General features: G+C 40.7%; 1 protein-coding gene across 1 annotated transcript in view; it reads left to right on the top strand.

The window, feature by feature from the left end:
- The window catches only part of xylt1 (xylosyltransferase I), a gene marked incomplete at both ends in the record, with an annotated part of 72,310 nt that extends 61,641 nt beyond the window's left edge, over nucleotides 1-10,669 (top strand). Inside the window, 3 exons of the mRNA XM_079219796.1 lie at nucleotides 202-400; nucleotides 5,787-6,120; nucleotides 10,347-10,669. Coding sequence (XP_079075922.1) covers nucleotides 202-400; nucleotides 5,787-6,120; nucleotides 10,347-10,669 — 856 coding nt within the window. The remainder of the gene's footprint in view (nucleotides 1-201; nucleotides 401-5,786; nucleotides 6,121-10,346) is intronic.
- Between the last annotated feature and the right edge of the window lie 3,063 nt (nucleotides 10,670-13,732).

Raw genomic sequence — 13,732 nt, 5'->3', positions numbered from 1 at the left:
GAGCATTCCCCACTAATCTTCAGTGCGAGGGACCATTAGCAGACACATTAACATGTCCAAGGCTGGTTCTTTTCAGACGTTATCCAGATGAATCTAGATATTATCCTCCTCTTACACCATTGGCCCTAAAAAGCGGCCCAGAATAAGTCAGGTACGTATCAGGTTTGCTAACGGATCCTTGCTCTCTCTATGTTGGGCCAGGTACTTCCCCATGGGCCACCCAGTGTCGGTGCATCTCTACTTCCAGTCAGACCAGTTCCAGGGCTACCTGGTGAAGCACCATGCCACCAATCTGGCAACTAGCAAGCTGGAAACCATGGAGACCTGGGTGGCACCCAAGAAGAACTTCAAGCTCACGGCCCCTCTGAGCAGCACGTTCAGCAGGTTGCAGCTCGCAGAGGTGAGTCATTATATTGGCCTGCGTGATGGAGCACTTATTTTTTAATTTACATTGAAGTTATTTGTCTGGCATGAGTCACAAAACAGTCAGTTGGCCATTGCCAATGTCAGGAAATGAGTTCCATTAAAACCACGTAGGAAACACACACAGCTCTTCAGCATATAATTAGAGACGAGACGTACAGCTCATTGCCATGGTGGCCTTATAATCATTGCTATGGCGACCTTGCCAAGACTCATAGCAGCACATCCCCGACACAATTAAACTGGTGCCTGTAATGGCCTTGTAAAATGTAAATTGATCGAATTCATCCAAGTTTATAGGGATGAGCGCTTCATGTGCTGTTTATTTGTTGTTTCCTAATAGAACGTCTTCTCACCTTCACACTGGAATGCTTCCCTTGATTGTCTTGTTATGTTAATCTGTGTTTCTGTTTACCACAACGCCGGTTTAGGATACAGCAGCTCGGCTGTGATGTGACAAAATTAACCGAGTGTATGTAAATTGACCTTTTTCTCTGGTTTATCACACGCAGTTTTGTAGGCGGCAGAAATGCCAACGAACTTGTGACTGAATTTTTTTGTGCTTGTGAATCATGATTGTACACCTGGACATACCTTGACACTGTTTTACCTCTGCAAGTGGTCTCAACGTGAACTCAGACTGATGCAGACAGCCAGTCGCCATGCAGGTCCCTCTCACTAAGCCCTATATATGTGTCGAGCCTGTGAAACCGTGAGTGACAGACAAGTGATGTGGGCTGTGGCTTTTATCTGGTTGCTAAGCCTGAGAACGCATTCACTGTCTGGCACTGTGCAGTGGCTGCCAGTCAGTCAGTTTGTCCATCTGTCATTCAAAACACGAGCAGAAAGAGCGTGAATAAGACAGCACGACGTAGCAGCAGTAACTCTGCGCTTTTTGTCAACTTAGCAGATATGACCCATTATAGTACAGCTATACGCTGGAGTTTGCTAGATAAACCATATGGTTGGCTTAACAATGTGTTCCCTGTCCTCCTTTAGATATAAAGGAAGACAGATATGTCTTTCTTTTCACTCCTCTACTGCCGCCTGCCAGCTGCCTTTTATAGGCCTTTTTACAGCGTGATTTAGTAGAGGACCACTTACACCCCACACAGTTAAAATTAGCATTTCACCTCAAGTCAGACTGACATATAGAGGTATATTACTCTTTGTTGGACAAATCTTTTACAGTAGAATGACTGACTTTGACTGATGGCTTAGTCCTTGTTATACCACAGTGTGTATACACAAACATATTGTGATAGAGGAGGATATCAGGAACACACTATGAACAACCTACAGTCAGAAGCAGAATCAGCTTTAATGGCCATGTAAGTTTACACATACATGGAATAATGTAAATGAGATAAATATAAAAAAAGACATTAAAGACAACAGTAGTCAAAAAAAAATATGTCTGACACAGTTTCCAAAATATTGACATCATCAGCCTACAAGAGAGGTTTACCTGGAGCACAGACAGTTAGAGGAGAGGTGGACAATTATTCATAGGTTTTATTTGACTGCTTCATGCCTGTTCTGCAAGAACACAATTGTTGATTAGAATATCATTTTTAAGCTTAGGCCATGCTAGCTGTTTCCCCATGTGTCCAGTCTTTATGCTAAACTAAACTAACCAGCTACTGGCTGTTCCACAGCTTCATACTGTACCTATCGTAGAAGACAGCATAGTGGTATGGATCTCATCATCTGACTCTCTGCAATAAAGCGAGTAACCACACTTCCTAAAATGTCAAACTATTTATTTAAGTCAGTTTTGATACATCACAGAAAATGTCCTCTTCTCTATCTTGAACTCTCTGTTCTCCACTCTTCTCATCCCTCAATGCTCCACAGTGGATCTTTATTAGCAAGCTTCCAGCCGTCTCGCCCGTAGTCCCTCAGTAATGCAAACGTGTCCCAGAGGAGTCCTCTAGTGCTGCTTGTGAGCGTCTGTGTTTGATTACCCTCACAAAAAGTGCCACTAATAACCTTCTGAATAGGGCCTCGAGGGCCATTGGTGCCCTATGGTTTTCAGCAGGGCCAGAAGTAGACTGGGACTGTCCGTACCCCAGCCTGATTAAATTGACCTGTCTTATTTAATTGAGGTGTGGGCGCCGGCAAGCTGGCTACAAAGGGAAAAGATTTTCAGGGTTGCCAGGTCAGAATGAAGAAATGGATTCGAGGTGGATTATGAGATGGGAGCATTTTATGTTTTCTATTAAATCACGGAGGGAATTTAGCGGAGCATGAAAGAAGTAATACGGGTAATCGACAGGAATGATGAGGGCATATGTGGAGAAAACTTAAATGTATAATGTATGGGCCACTATCAGATACGAGTTTCTCTTTCCGTTTGTCAGGTCTATAGGAGACTAGAAAACGTTGGTCAAATCTGCTGAAATTAACAGCGGTTGTCAGTAATTGCATGGTATGAATGGAAAATATGAGTTATTGATTCAAGTGAATAAACAGTAAGAGTAAACACAAAAGTAGAGACGTGAAGGTAACTGAAAAAAGGGGGTAGAGGTCGCAATGAGATCAGCTTTACTTACACAACATCCTGTTCTCCTGAGTGTAGCTATAAGCGAGAGAAGTTCATAAGCCTCCAACTTGGTGAGCGGTCGAGGCTCGGTTGGGTGTTGATCTTAAGCCAAAGCTCATTGGTTCGAAGAGGCAAGGGACAGGTTGCGTGTGGAGGTCTTCGTAAACTGAAATGGTCCACAAATTAATCCCAGTTTGACCTACTGTCATACTGGAAGATAGGATGTCTAGCTACTGGTGGCTTCGTCTATAACATGCAGATATTCCTTGAATTGAATAACCAAGAGAGTGATACATTAGACACAGAAAAGAAGTGCAACATTTAAAGCAATACACTCTGTGAATGTAGTTTCTTCCAACTTTTAGCTGACGGAAACACAAGGCTGTGCATTTGCGTGGGCATGAGGACCTGAAGCTCTTGGCATGGAAATACAATTGGTCAATGCAGTACAGAGTATTTGTATTTTACACTTTGTTTAGTAGGAAGTGTCTTCTTCTGCAGTATTTCCGTGGTAAATAGAGTGAGGGTTGAGCTTATTGTTAACCTGTGTGTGTGGTGTGTGTGTGTGTGTGTGTGTGTGTGTGTGTGTGTGTGTGTGTTTGTGTGTGTTTGTGTGTGTGTGCATGCCACGAGAGTGAAAAGCCTTAAACTGCTGCACCAGTTGTGCATATTTACGTTCCACTTAACTGATGGTTGCAGGGCTCTCAAGTTTTTAAGACAGGTAAGAGTGACATATCCTCCTCCTCCTCCTCTTCCCCCACCCCCAGAAGAACCAGAAGCAAGGCTCCTACCAACAACATGTGAATATTTATATATGTATACATCAAACTATTCCTCTCACAAGTCAAACTTTAGTCTGCCTCCTGCAGGCTTTGCTCCCAGTGGATTATAGTGAGATTCCTCTGTCAATACTTCCTTCATTTCTTTCTGGGGCTCAGAACGAGAGTGCTGCCAATCAATGGGAGCTCAAGGGTGTGTCAGCGAGTCAACCTTGTATAAAGTAATGAGCTACAGAGGTGCCAGACAAGAGAGTTGATTAGTCAGTTAAAGAGAAAAGAACCAAGGTACAAGGGGCAAAAACGGCAGAGGTCAGTCCAATAATTGAGATGAGTGAGGTGTCTTTTGCAGATGGCAAAGACACCCACACACACACTGTCTAACCTATCCAGGTTATGTCTATTTACGTATACTGAACATCGCAATCTCAATTCTCAAAGGATGATGATGAGATGAGTCAGTTCCAGTCAGCCATTGATCGTCCAGCAGGGTGAGGCTGTGTTAATCAGCTACTATTGTAAGGATGAGCGCTTCCTAAAGCCGCTATCCCTCTCACATTTCTGCCAACACCCCAGACATCTTTCACTGTGTGTGTGTGTGTGTGTGTGTGTGTGTGTGTGTGTGTGTGTGTGTGTGTGAGAGTGTGTGTGTGCGTGTGCGTGTGTGTGTGTATGTGAGTGTGTGTGTGTGTTGCCTCCTTCTCTATCACCTCATCTCCCCATCAATCTCGATCGCACCATGTGTCTCATTTTGCATATTGCACGGTTTTACAATCCCTGCAATCCCACACACAGATCACGCCTCTTCAATTACAGTCTTGACCGCAGTGAAGACATTAAATGCAATTAGCTATACCTATGTGTACATCCTGTTTTTGTTTTTGCTTTATTTTGTTTCAATTCGAGAATCTTTGCAGAGTGACAGAATCAAGTCCTCTATTGTCAGATCATAAATTCAAAATATGATAGATATGGCCTATAAATCTAAATTAAAAGTTAATTTGAACAAATGTACGAGTGTATGCTAAATGTTAATTATGTAAGCTTACTGGACATAACAATCTTAAATTGGCTCAATGTTTCACTGGCAGTCCTCCAGTGTGCGGCAGGCTGGCAGCTATTTCCATATTCTGCAGCCAGAGGCACTGTGTGTCTCATAATTCACCAGAGATATATTTGACTTTGGTATTATCTCTCACATTTTTATACTGAGTTTATTTATCTCAAAATTGTCACAGAGAATGCAGCATTCTTTGTCTTTGTTGGAGCACTAAACCCTTACTTTTACGGAAGTTTGCTCCCCAGACACCTTTTTTTCTGTCAAAAGGCTGTGTCTGCATATCATATCCGTATGTACAGTGTCTTCCTCTGTTTAGGTTTTTTTAATGATGTCAGGTTGCAATCCTCTCCACTGCAGTTTATGTTAAAAACAAATGCTGCTCATACAAGCATCTGCTGTTCATTGCCTTCCTTCTCTCTTTCTATCGCTCTAAAATGTGTTCAGAGAGCAAACAGGCATACATTTGATCTTCAGCCCAAGGGGATATGGTTGGGCTCTAGTCATATGCCTTCCTCTGCCTCTCATGTTCCTTGTCAAAGATACACTCTGGCATAGAAAGATACACTCAGACGTTCAGTACCAGCGACTGTGGACAAATGGACTCACACGTGCAGGATGAGACAATCAATCCTGTCAGCTTCTGCGCATTATAACATTATGTAACAGCTGTGTGGCGGGTTGGTGGAGTGTGCTGCTGTTTGATGAAAAAATGCATGCTGAAGATTATTTCCCATGATATGTCAGTGCAGACATTGGTTATCTTAATAGTAAAATAAAATGGTGATGCATGCGCAGGGGATGTTACTTATTTATGTTCCCTTGCACATGCAGCAGCAGGAGTGGATCTATAGACCCTCATCTCTTGCACTTTTTGCTGTTGCTCCTCTCCTTGTCTTTCTTCTTACCTCATTCTGTCACTCACTCTTCTCTTGCAGTCTTCTCTCCCTCTCATTTCCTTTTTCTCCTTTTTTTACGCCGGCAGATCGGTACTGAGTGGGATGCCAAAGAACGTTTGTTTAGAAACTTTGGCGGCCTGATGGGCCCCATGGACGAGACAGTGGGCATGCAGAAGTGGAGCAAGGGCCCCAACGTCACCGTCACAGTCGTGTGGATCGACCCCACCAACATCATCGCGGCCACCTACGACATTCTGATCGACGCCAGCGCCGAGTTCACCCACTACCGCCCGCCGCTCAACCAGCCTCTGCGGCCCGGTGTGTGGAGCGTCCGCATCCTGCACCACTGGAGCCCTGTGGCTGAGATGCACTTCCTCATCGCCCCGTTGGCCTATAACAAGCATCAGCCCATACGACAAGGTGAGAGAGAGGTTCAAACCGCCTCTCATGACGCTTGTTTGTAACCAGCTTTCATCACACAAAAATTACTATTGATTGTGTTATTTGTACAAATAGTCTTTTGAGACTTATTGCAGAGCAGTGGTATTTATATTTTATGTTACTTACTACTTCTGCTCAAATGCATGTTCGTAAATAGAGCATGTTGTACTAATGTAACATTCTCACATTAATTTTTTTTTACGTTGTTCATTTATATAGGAAACAAGTTGGAAATAAGATGTGTAGATCTTTTCATGAATTTTCTAAATATTTTTTTAACTTGTAAAATAACAACATTTTACACAGTTGATAATAATCCAATAATATCACCAAAAACTATACTTAAACATTGTGAAATGGACCATTCTGGAGAGTACGGAGGACCGGTGGTTCGATCCACTGTTCCAGCAGTGTATGAATGGGTATTAATGATTAGTTAGCCCTGATGGGCAGGTGGCACCTTTCATGGTAGCCCCTGCCATTAGCGTATGAATGGGTGAATGATGGCATGTAGTGTTAAAGCGCTTTGAGTTGTCAGAAGACTAGAAGAGAGATATACAAGTGCAAGTCCATTTATTTACTTGTATTTACTTCACAAATAGTTTGAGTTCACATGTTCACACAGTTGGTTTTGACTTTTCAGTCAAAACCAACACAGTTTCAAAGCGTGACTTTGCATTTCCTGTGAAGTAACACATGTCCGCCACACACACACACACACACACACACACACACACACACACACACACACACACACACACACACACACACAGCCTTGTATTTGCAGTGATGCCCTTTCTAATCAAGCCTCTGGGTCTCTGCAGACCTTGGTTGTTTGTCATCAAGTCACCCTTAATAACCTCGTGAGCTGCTCATACACAGTAAACAGAATGTTAAACAACAGTGCACTTAGCCCTCCAAAAACAATGACACAATTAAATCAATCAGCCAGCATGGATAAGGGGCAAGACTGCGTTGTTACAGTCTGTAAGCAGCCAGTTTGCTACGAAATCCCATGAGAGTTGAGACGCAAGCTTTGGCATAATCGTGTCTTTCTCTGTTTAATAATCTCACTGAGCCGTTTTAATGATGAAGAAAAGCGACAAATAGAGAAACAGCTTTTGTCTTCGACCTGAGTCTCAGCGGGGCATGGGGGGTCTGTTGTGCGACAGCGTGAGTTAAATATTCATCTCTGGCTTTACGGCTGTTTAGGTTTATAATGCCGTGGATTGGTATTGATGTACTAGAATCATATCCCCTCAATGCATTTCTTTCTCTCATGTTGGAGCTCAGTTAAAAAGTAAAGGTGCATAAGGGTTATCAGTAAAACTTACTAAGTATCAAAAGTAAAAGTGTTCATTATGCTTATGTCTCATTTCAAAAGGTGATATTATACTGTATATGTTGTTCGATAACTGATGCAATAAGTAAGGGATCATTTACACTGAGTCATTATTGTGCAATGAAGGCAAAAAAAACAGGTTGAGCAGGAATCACCCTGATGGGGGTTCATTTTGCAATAATGAGCCACATGAAGGGATGCTTCATTTGACACAAAACATTGATTTCAATGATTTTCACTCAAAAATATAGTCCTCTAGCTGTGTACATAAATCAGTCCTGCGTCCATAGCAACTATCTGCTATACAGAAATAACAATTTAATGCCATAATTGACCAATCAGAATTGAGTAATGAACAAAGCAGTATAATAATGATGAGTAATATTTAACCATTAACTAGTAGAGGAGGCTGTTATTAAATACTTGTCTTCTGGACACCAATATGTCACATTCAATGATGTTTTGTTTGTAAAATCCTAATGTGAAAATTCATCACACATGTAGTGGAGTACAATCATACCATGACAAAATGTAGAGGAGCAGGGTTATAAAATAACATAAAAATGGATGTACAAGTTCCTCAAAATGTTTGTAAATTACACATTTACCACCTCCTTCGACCACTGGCTGCTGTGGAAACCACATTATATACATTGTAGTTTTACCTGGGTGTCCTCGAAATTGAGTAGTCTTAAGATTTGTCGACCATTTAAGTGTATTGACATTAGAGGTCAAACCTTTTTTCCATATAATATATATATATATATATATATATATATATATATATATATATATATATATATATATATATATATATATATATACACACACACACTACCGTTCAAAAGTTTGGGGTCACCCAGACACATTTTCAGTTCCTTCGCAATTTCTCGCATGGAATAGCCTTCATTTCTAAGAACAAGAACAGACTGGCGAGTTTCACATGAAAGTTCTCTTTTTCTGGCCATTTTGAGAGTATATTCGAACCCACAAATGTGATGCTCCAGATACTCAACTAGTTTAAAGGAAGGCCATTTTTATAGCTTCTCTCACCAGCATAACTGTTTTAAGATGTGCTAACATAATTGCACAAGGGTTTTCTAATCATCCATTAGTCTTCTAAGCCGATGAGCAAACACAATGTACCATTAGAACACTGGAGTGATAGTTGCTGGAAATGGGCCTCTATACACCTATGTAGATAAACATACAAATAAACAACATGAACATAAACAATTCATTAAAAACCAGACGTTTCCACCTAGAATAGTCATTTACCATATTAACAATGTATAGTGTATTTCTGATCAATTGAATGTTATCTTCATTGAAAAAACAGTGCTTTTCTTTGAAAAATAAGGACATTTCTAAGTGACCCCAAACTTTTGAATGGTAGTGTATATATATATATATATTAATGCATGATAAAATAGATTTTGTGCTTCTTAGCTGATCATAGTGAAAACAAAAATCACATAAATTTAGAAGTAACACAATCTTCCTCTTGCTAATGAAAAACTAATTAATGTGTAATAAAATGTCCCCTTATTAAACTCAGCACACTCTGGAGTGTTCCTGCTCCGGTCTCACTTGGTCTGGTGTCATCATTTTAGCTAACTTTAGATAGATATTGATATGTAACTGACATTATTGTCTCTAATCCCTATGTGTTAGTGATACATTTTAGCATTTTAGTGATACATTGTAGCATTCAACAGATGTACAGTTTACTTGTTTATCACGAAGGTGGCCACCGTGGTCTCTGTTCAACAAAAGTACTCTACAGTACTGTTCTGGTGCACAATAGTAGTGTATGTGCATCAGAAAATATTAATAACTGAGATACCTTGCTGTCTTCTGATAGAATGTATTATTCAAATACCAACTAATTAGGTGGTGGAAGCAAGCTCCAATCATATATGGGTGCGTTCTCTACCCATTGTTAACATTTGGATTGTGCTTTTAGTTCACACACCGTAAAAAATGGCAGATATTAAGTGGGGAGTAATCATAAACATATATTTTACAGTTTAAGGATACATAATAAGATAGATCTATAGAGTTTCTACTTTTTAAAAGGAGATTATAGTCATCATGTAATAATCTTGTGTATGCTTGGCTTACTGTGTATTGTAATGTGTGCTTTCGTCTTAGCTGTTCCATCCACCCGCCTTTAATTTACTGCCATGTCTGGCACCAGGTTTCCCACCAACATGCAGTGCCAGTAAAACCTTATGACGTGGCCTTCTACCCGCATTGGCAGCAGCAGACACACATACACACACACACATGCACAACCACACATTTGTTTGCACAAAGCAAGCTGGCATGGTATGGACATCGCCTTGCCTTGTGTTGGAGCACCTCATGTCTGACTGCATCTTTTCTGTCACCAGTGCATGAAAAGCACTGATGTCTGCTCAGCCGTGCTTAGAAAGGATGGCTAGTGCCCTAGTTAGAGTACCAGTGAGGAATTTACAGCTTCAGTGGAGCTCAGGGTGGAGAAAGTGTTTTGAGGGGAAGTTGTGTCTACGTTTTCTGTCTTCCTGCCGGGCTTGACCATCATAGGAAGAAAGAATTTGGGCACGTCAGACTGTTTCCATAAAGTCAGCATTGCAGTGGCTTGACATACCACATCAAACAATGGAATTTAGGGACTCTAGTCATAAAAATCAATCCAAGTAAATTAGCAGCTTTTCAGATGATTATTCTCTGCTTTGATATTTTACAATTCAAGTCTCATTTTTTCCTTTTCTCTCTTTCCCTTCCCGACAATTCCATCTCTTTCTCCTTCTGACCGCTAATCATCAACTCTTTACACATCCTCTATCTCCTTCTCTTCTTTCTTCCCACGTCTCTCCAGATGACACTCTGAAGCACCACAACGGGCCAGCAAAGAACAGCTACATGGAGCAGAGTTTCCAAGGCCTCAACCCAGTGCTCAACATCCCTGTCAGCCTGGGATACGTGGAGCAGGCCAAGAGGAACGCGGCCCTGACCGGCCCCGAGCTCGAGCGCTGGTTAGACAGCCTGGTGGGCGAGTTGTGGGAGGCGGCCGACGTCTGCGCCGTTGGCCCTACTGCCTGCCCTGTCATGCAGGCCTGCATCAAGAACCCTTGGAGCTCCCTGAGCCCAGACCCCAAATCCCACCTGGGAACACCACGCGCAGACGGGCGCATCAGGTAGCAGCGAGGCCTCCAGCTGGACGGGAGGCCACAGCACAGGAGATTCACTGTTGATTTTTATTTATTTAAGGGGTTTTCTGTAAAGAAAAGTGCTCTTCCTCCATCTCGGGAGGAGAAGAAAACAAAAGAAAAAGTGGATTTTTTGATGAGGTTGGTGAGGGTGTCTGGACAGAAAGCAAGGAGAATGATTTTTAGATCCTCCCACGGGGTTCCTCCTTTTAGGGGATTATGCTGGCTTTGCTATTTCAGTTTCTCAGTGTATTTATTTTTCTTCTCATGGCTGAGTTTTACTGTGATCAAACGTTGCAATTTTCGAGCATTTATTTTGCTGCTGAATGAAATATGAAGTCAGCTTTCAAAGCCCTGCGCAGGGCCCAGTGGTCATGTGACACTGGTAGCAGACAAAGTACTGCTGCAAAAAAAGCCTTAGCTGTAAGACCTACATGAGGAGCTAGCCTGGTACTGAATTAAATGTATGTGTAAACATTTCGAAAAACGAGAAAATATCTGAGTGTTCAGATACACCAAAAATTCGAAAAAAAGATTATTTTGATACAACTCAAATGCAGACAAACAAATTCCAAATTCATGGGGACATTTGAATAACAACTATTTTAGCATTATTTAAGCCAATTCCTTTAAAACTCTCAGTTTGTCATTCAGTAGAATAAATCAGACACAGCAACTTATTTCAGATCCTCAGGATGTGGAACTGTTGTGGCCGTGCTAAACATCTGCTGTATTCGAAATGCAAATACTGAGGCCTTTTCAGAATAATTACACCAATTTGGATTATAATATCAATTTAATGTAGACATGTTAGTGTTCTAAATTAATAAATGCTTCATTTGTGGTTGTTCTGCGACAGTATTTTAAGATTTAACAGTTAACATAGCTTAGGTTTATTTTAATAAAACCCAGATGGTGCGACCGGCAGAGGACGTCTTGGGTTTTCTTACCAACCTGCCTCAAACTTGAAACACAGTTATCTCAAGCTGACCTTAAAATCCATGTTTTCAGTGTATTACTTTATTCCTGTAATTTCAGTGACACTATGTTTTACATGATTAGACAAGAAGTCTCAAAAACTGTATGAATGAAGGGGGGTGAGTCCATGAGTCGCTATTTATTTATACGTTTATATTAATACTGATATTTTTAGTCAGTGACTAAATAACTGCAACGCTGCCTTGGCAGCATGATAAATATTTTTTTTTTTAAAGAGAGCTGCCTTTATTTACAAAGGCCAACACCCCAAACTTATACTGTACCTTTATATGGCCCGCACCTGCGTGTTAGTCAGTGTTGTCCTGTCTGAACAGATCTTCTTGTCTTGGTTTCTTACATGGCTGTTTGCCAAGTGCATCACAAGAGAAAGTCACTCTGACCTGTGAGGTCAGAGGTCAGCTATACCTAACAACCTCACCAAACAGCGAAGAGCAACAAAAACGCTCTTCACGACCGACATCAGACAACTTCTGGATCGAAGGAGAAACTGTGCTTGTTGGTGTTATATGATTCCTGTCAGTTTCCGAATGATAGTGAGTGGTAGTGATCTTCATGCTGTGACAATAATGTACAATTTCACGTGAATATTATATTGTGTCTTGATTGCAAAATGCATAATTTATTAGATCAACTTTATCAACATTTGAAGTACCTTTTCTGCCATCAAGACAATCTCTGGACATTTGAGACAACTAAATTGCGCTGAGAGTATCTCTGCACCATAACACATCCTGAACAAGAGGAACGCTCAGATATTTGTTTTACTCCGAAATAAGTTTCATCTGCAGTCAATATGGAGTTCAATCTGTGATTGTCAACATTGTTTAGCCACCACACGAGCTAAGTGAGTGTTTCTGCACAAGCTGATTGAGAGACATTAATGTTCATTAATGTCAAGTTCACCTTGCCTCGCTGTCAGAGGTGTCCTTCCTTCTCAAATCTACACTGTTTCTGGGTTGGGTTGTAAAGGACAGTTTAGTTTTTTCACTGGCCGGCTTCTCCTGCCACCTTTTAACTTTCAGCACCACCATGCTCAGAACAATACTTCACAAAATACATATTATTATGTACGCTCAATGACGGTTTTGGAAAAAGGTAAATTAAATAAATGTAACTCAATGTGGAAGTCCTATTTTGTAACAAAATGAATAACAAATGAAGAAGATGTACATAGGTATTTTGTATTGAAATATTGTTGAAACGGTATTGTACATGTACATACAGATGTGGTAAAATGACTTTGAATTATTAAGACTTTTTGAGGTGTCAATAACTGGGCACAGAGAGTGAATTGATGGTGTTTATTGATCAAAGTACATAACCTGTTTCAGTGTTTTTGGACAGCTGTGACAACAACCTTGTCCTATTTGCCTCTCAGAGAAAATAACATGCCAGATTGTTGTTGTTCTTGCTGGAATGTATTGTTGAGCAACTGTTGCACAAATTTCTCTGAACTGACGTGTCCCCCATTGTTTTGTTCTGGGGAGGCTCTGTGTGCCTTAGCTGACTTTTAGAACATTCTCTGTCCATTAAAAGAAAAAGAAAAACTTTCTTTTGTTATTTATTTTGATCTTATGTGAAGAATACCATGAGTTTGTCGAGTGAGTCACTGGTACTGCAACACCAAAAAGATGTCTGCTGTTGTATATATCATCAGGCCTTGTGTCTTTATCAGCTTTTCTTTTTCATGTTCTTCCCAATGGGGGATTTGTTTTGTTGTACTTGACTGGCTTGTCTTACTTTTCTCTGACTTTTTTTTGGAAATAAAATGATTTGGAAAAACAGCTCATGTGGACTTAAAGCATTAAGCCCGCTGAGGCATCGTTCCATTGATGTAACTGTTGCTTATCAATACACAATGCTTTCCAAATGTAGTCCCAAGTCCATTTAACTGGGTAATATAATATTCTTGCATTTAATTTCAGGGATATTCATATATATTTTTAAGTTAAGTTTCAACTCAAAATATGTAGTAAACAAGACTGGCTTCGCGAAATAGGATTTAGAGGATGTATTCCATTTAGGCAGCACAAATTATATTAACAATGGATTGCAT

Source organism: Taurulus bubalis (assembly GCF_910589615.1).
Source record: "Taurulus bubalis genome assembly, chromosome: 6".
Classification (NCBI taxonomy): domain Eukaryota; kingdom Metazoa; phylum Chordata; class Actinopteri; order Perciformes; family Cottidae; genus Taurulus; species Taurulus bubalis.
Note: the sequence above shows the minus strand (reverse complement) of the source record. Positions and strands in the feature narration are given on the sequence as shown.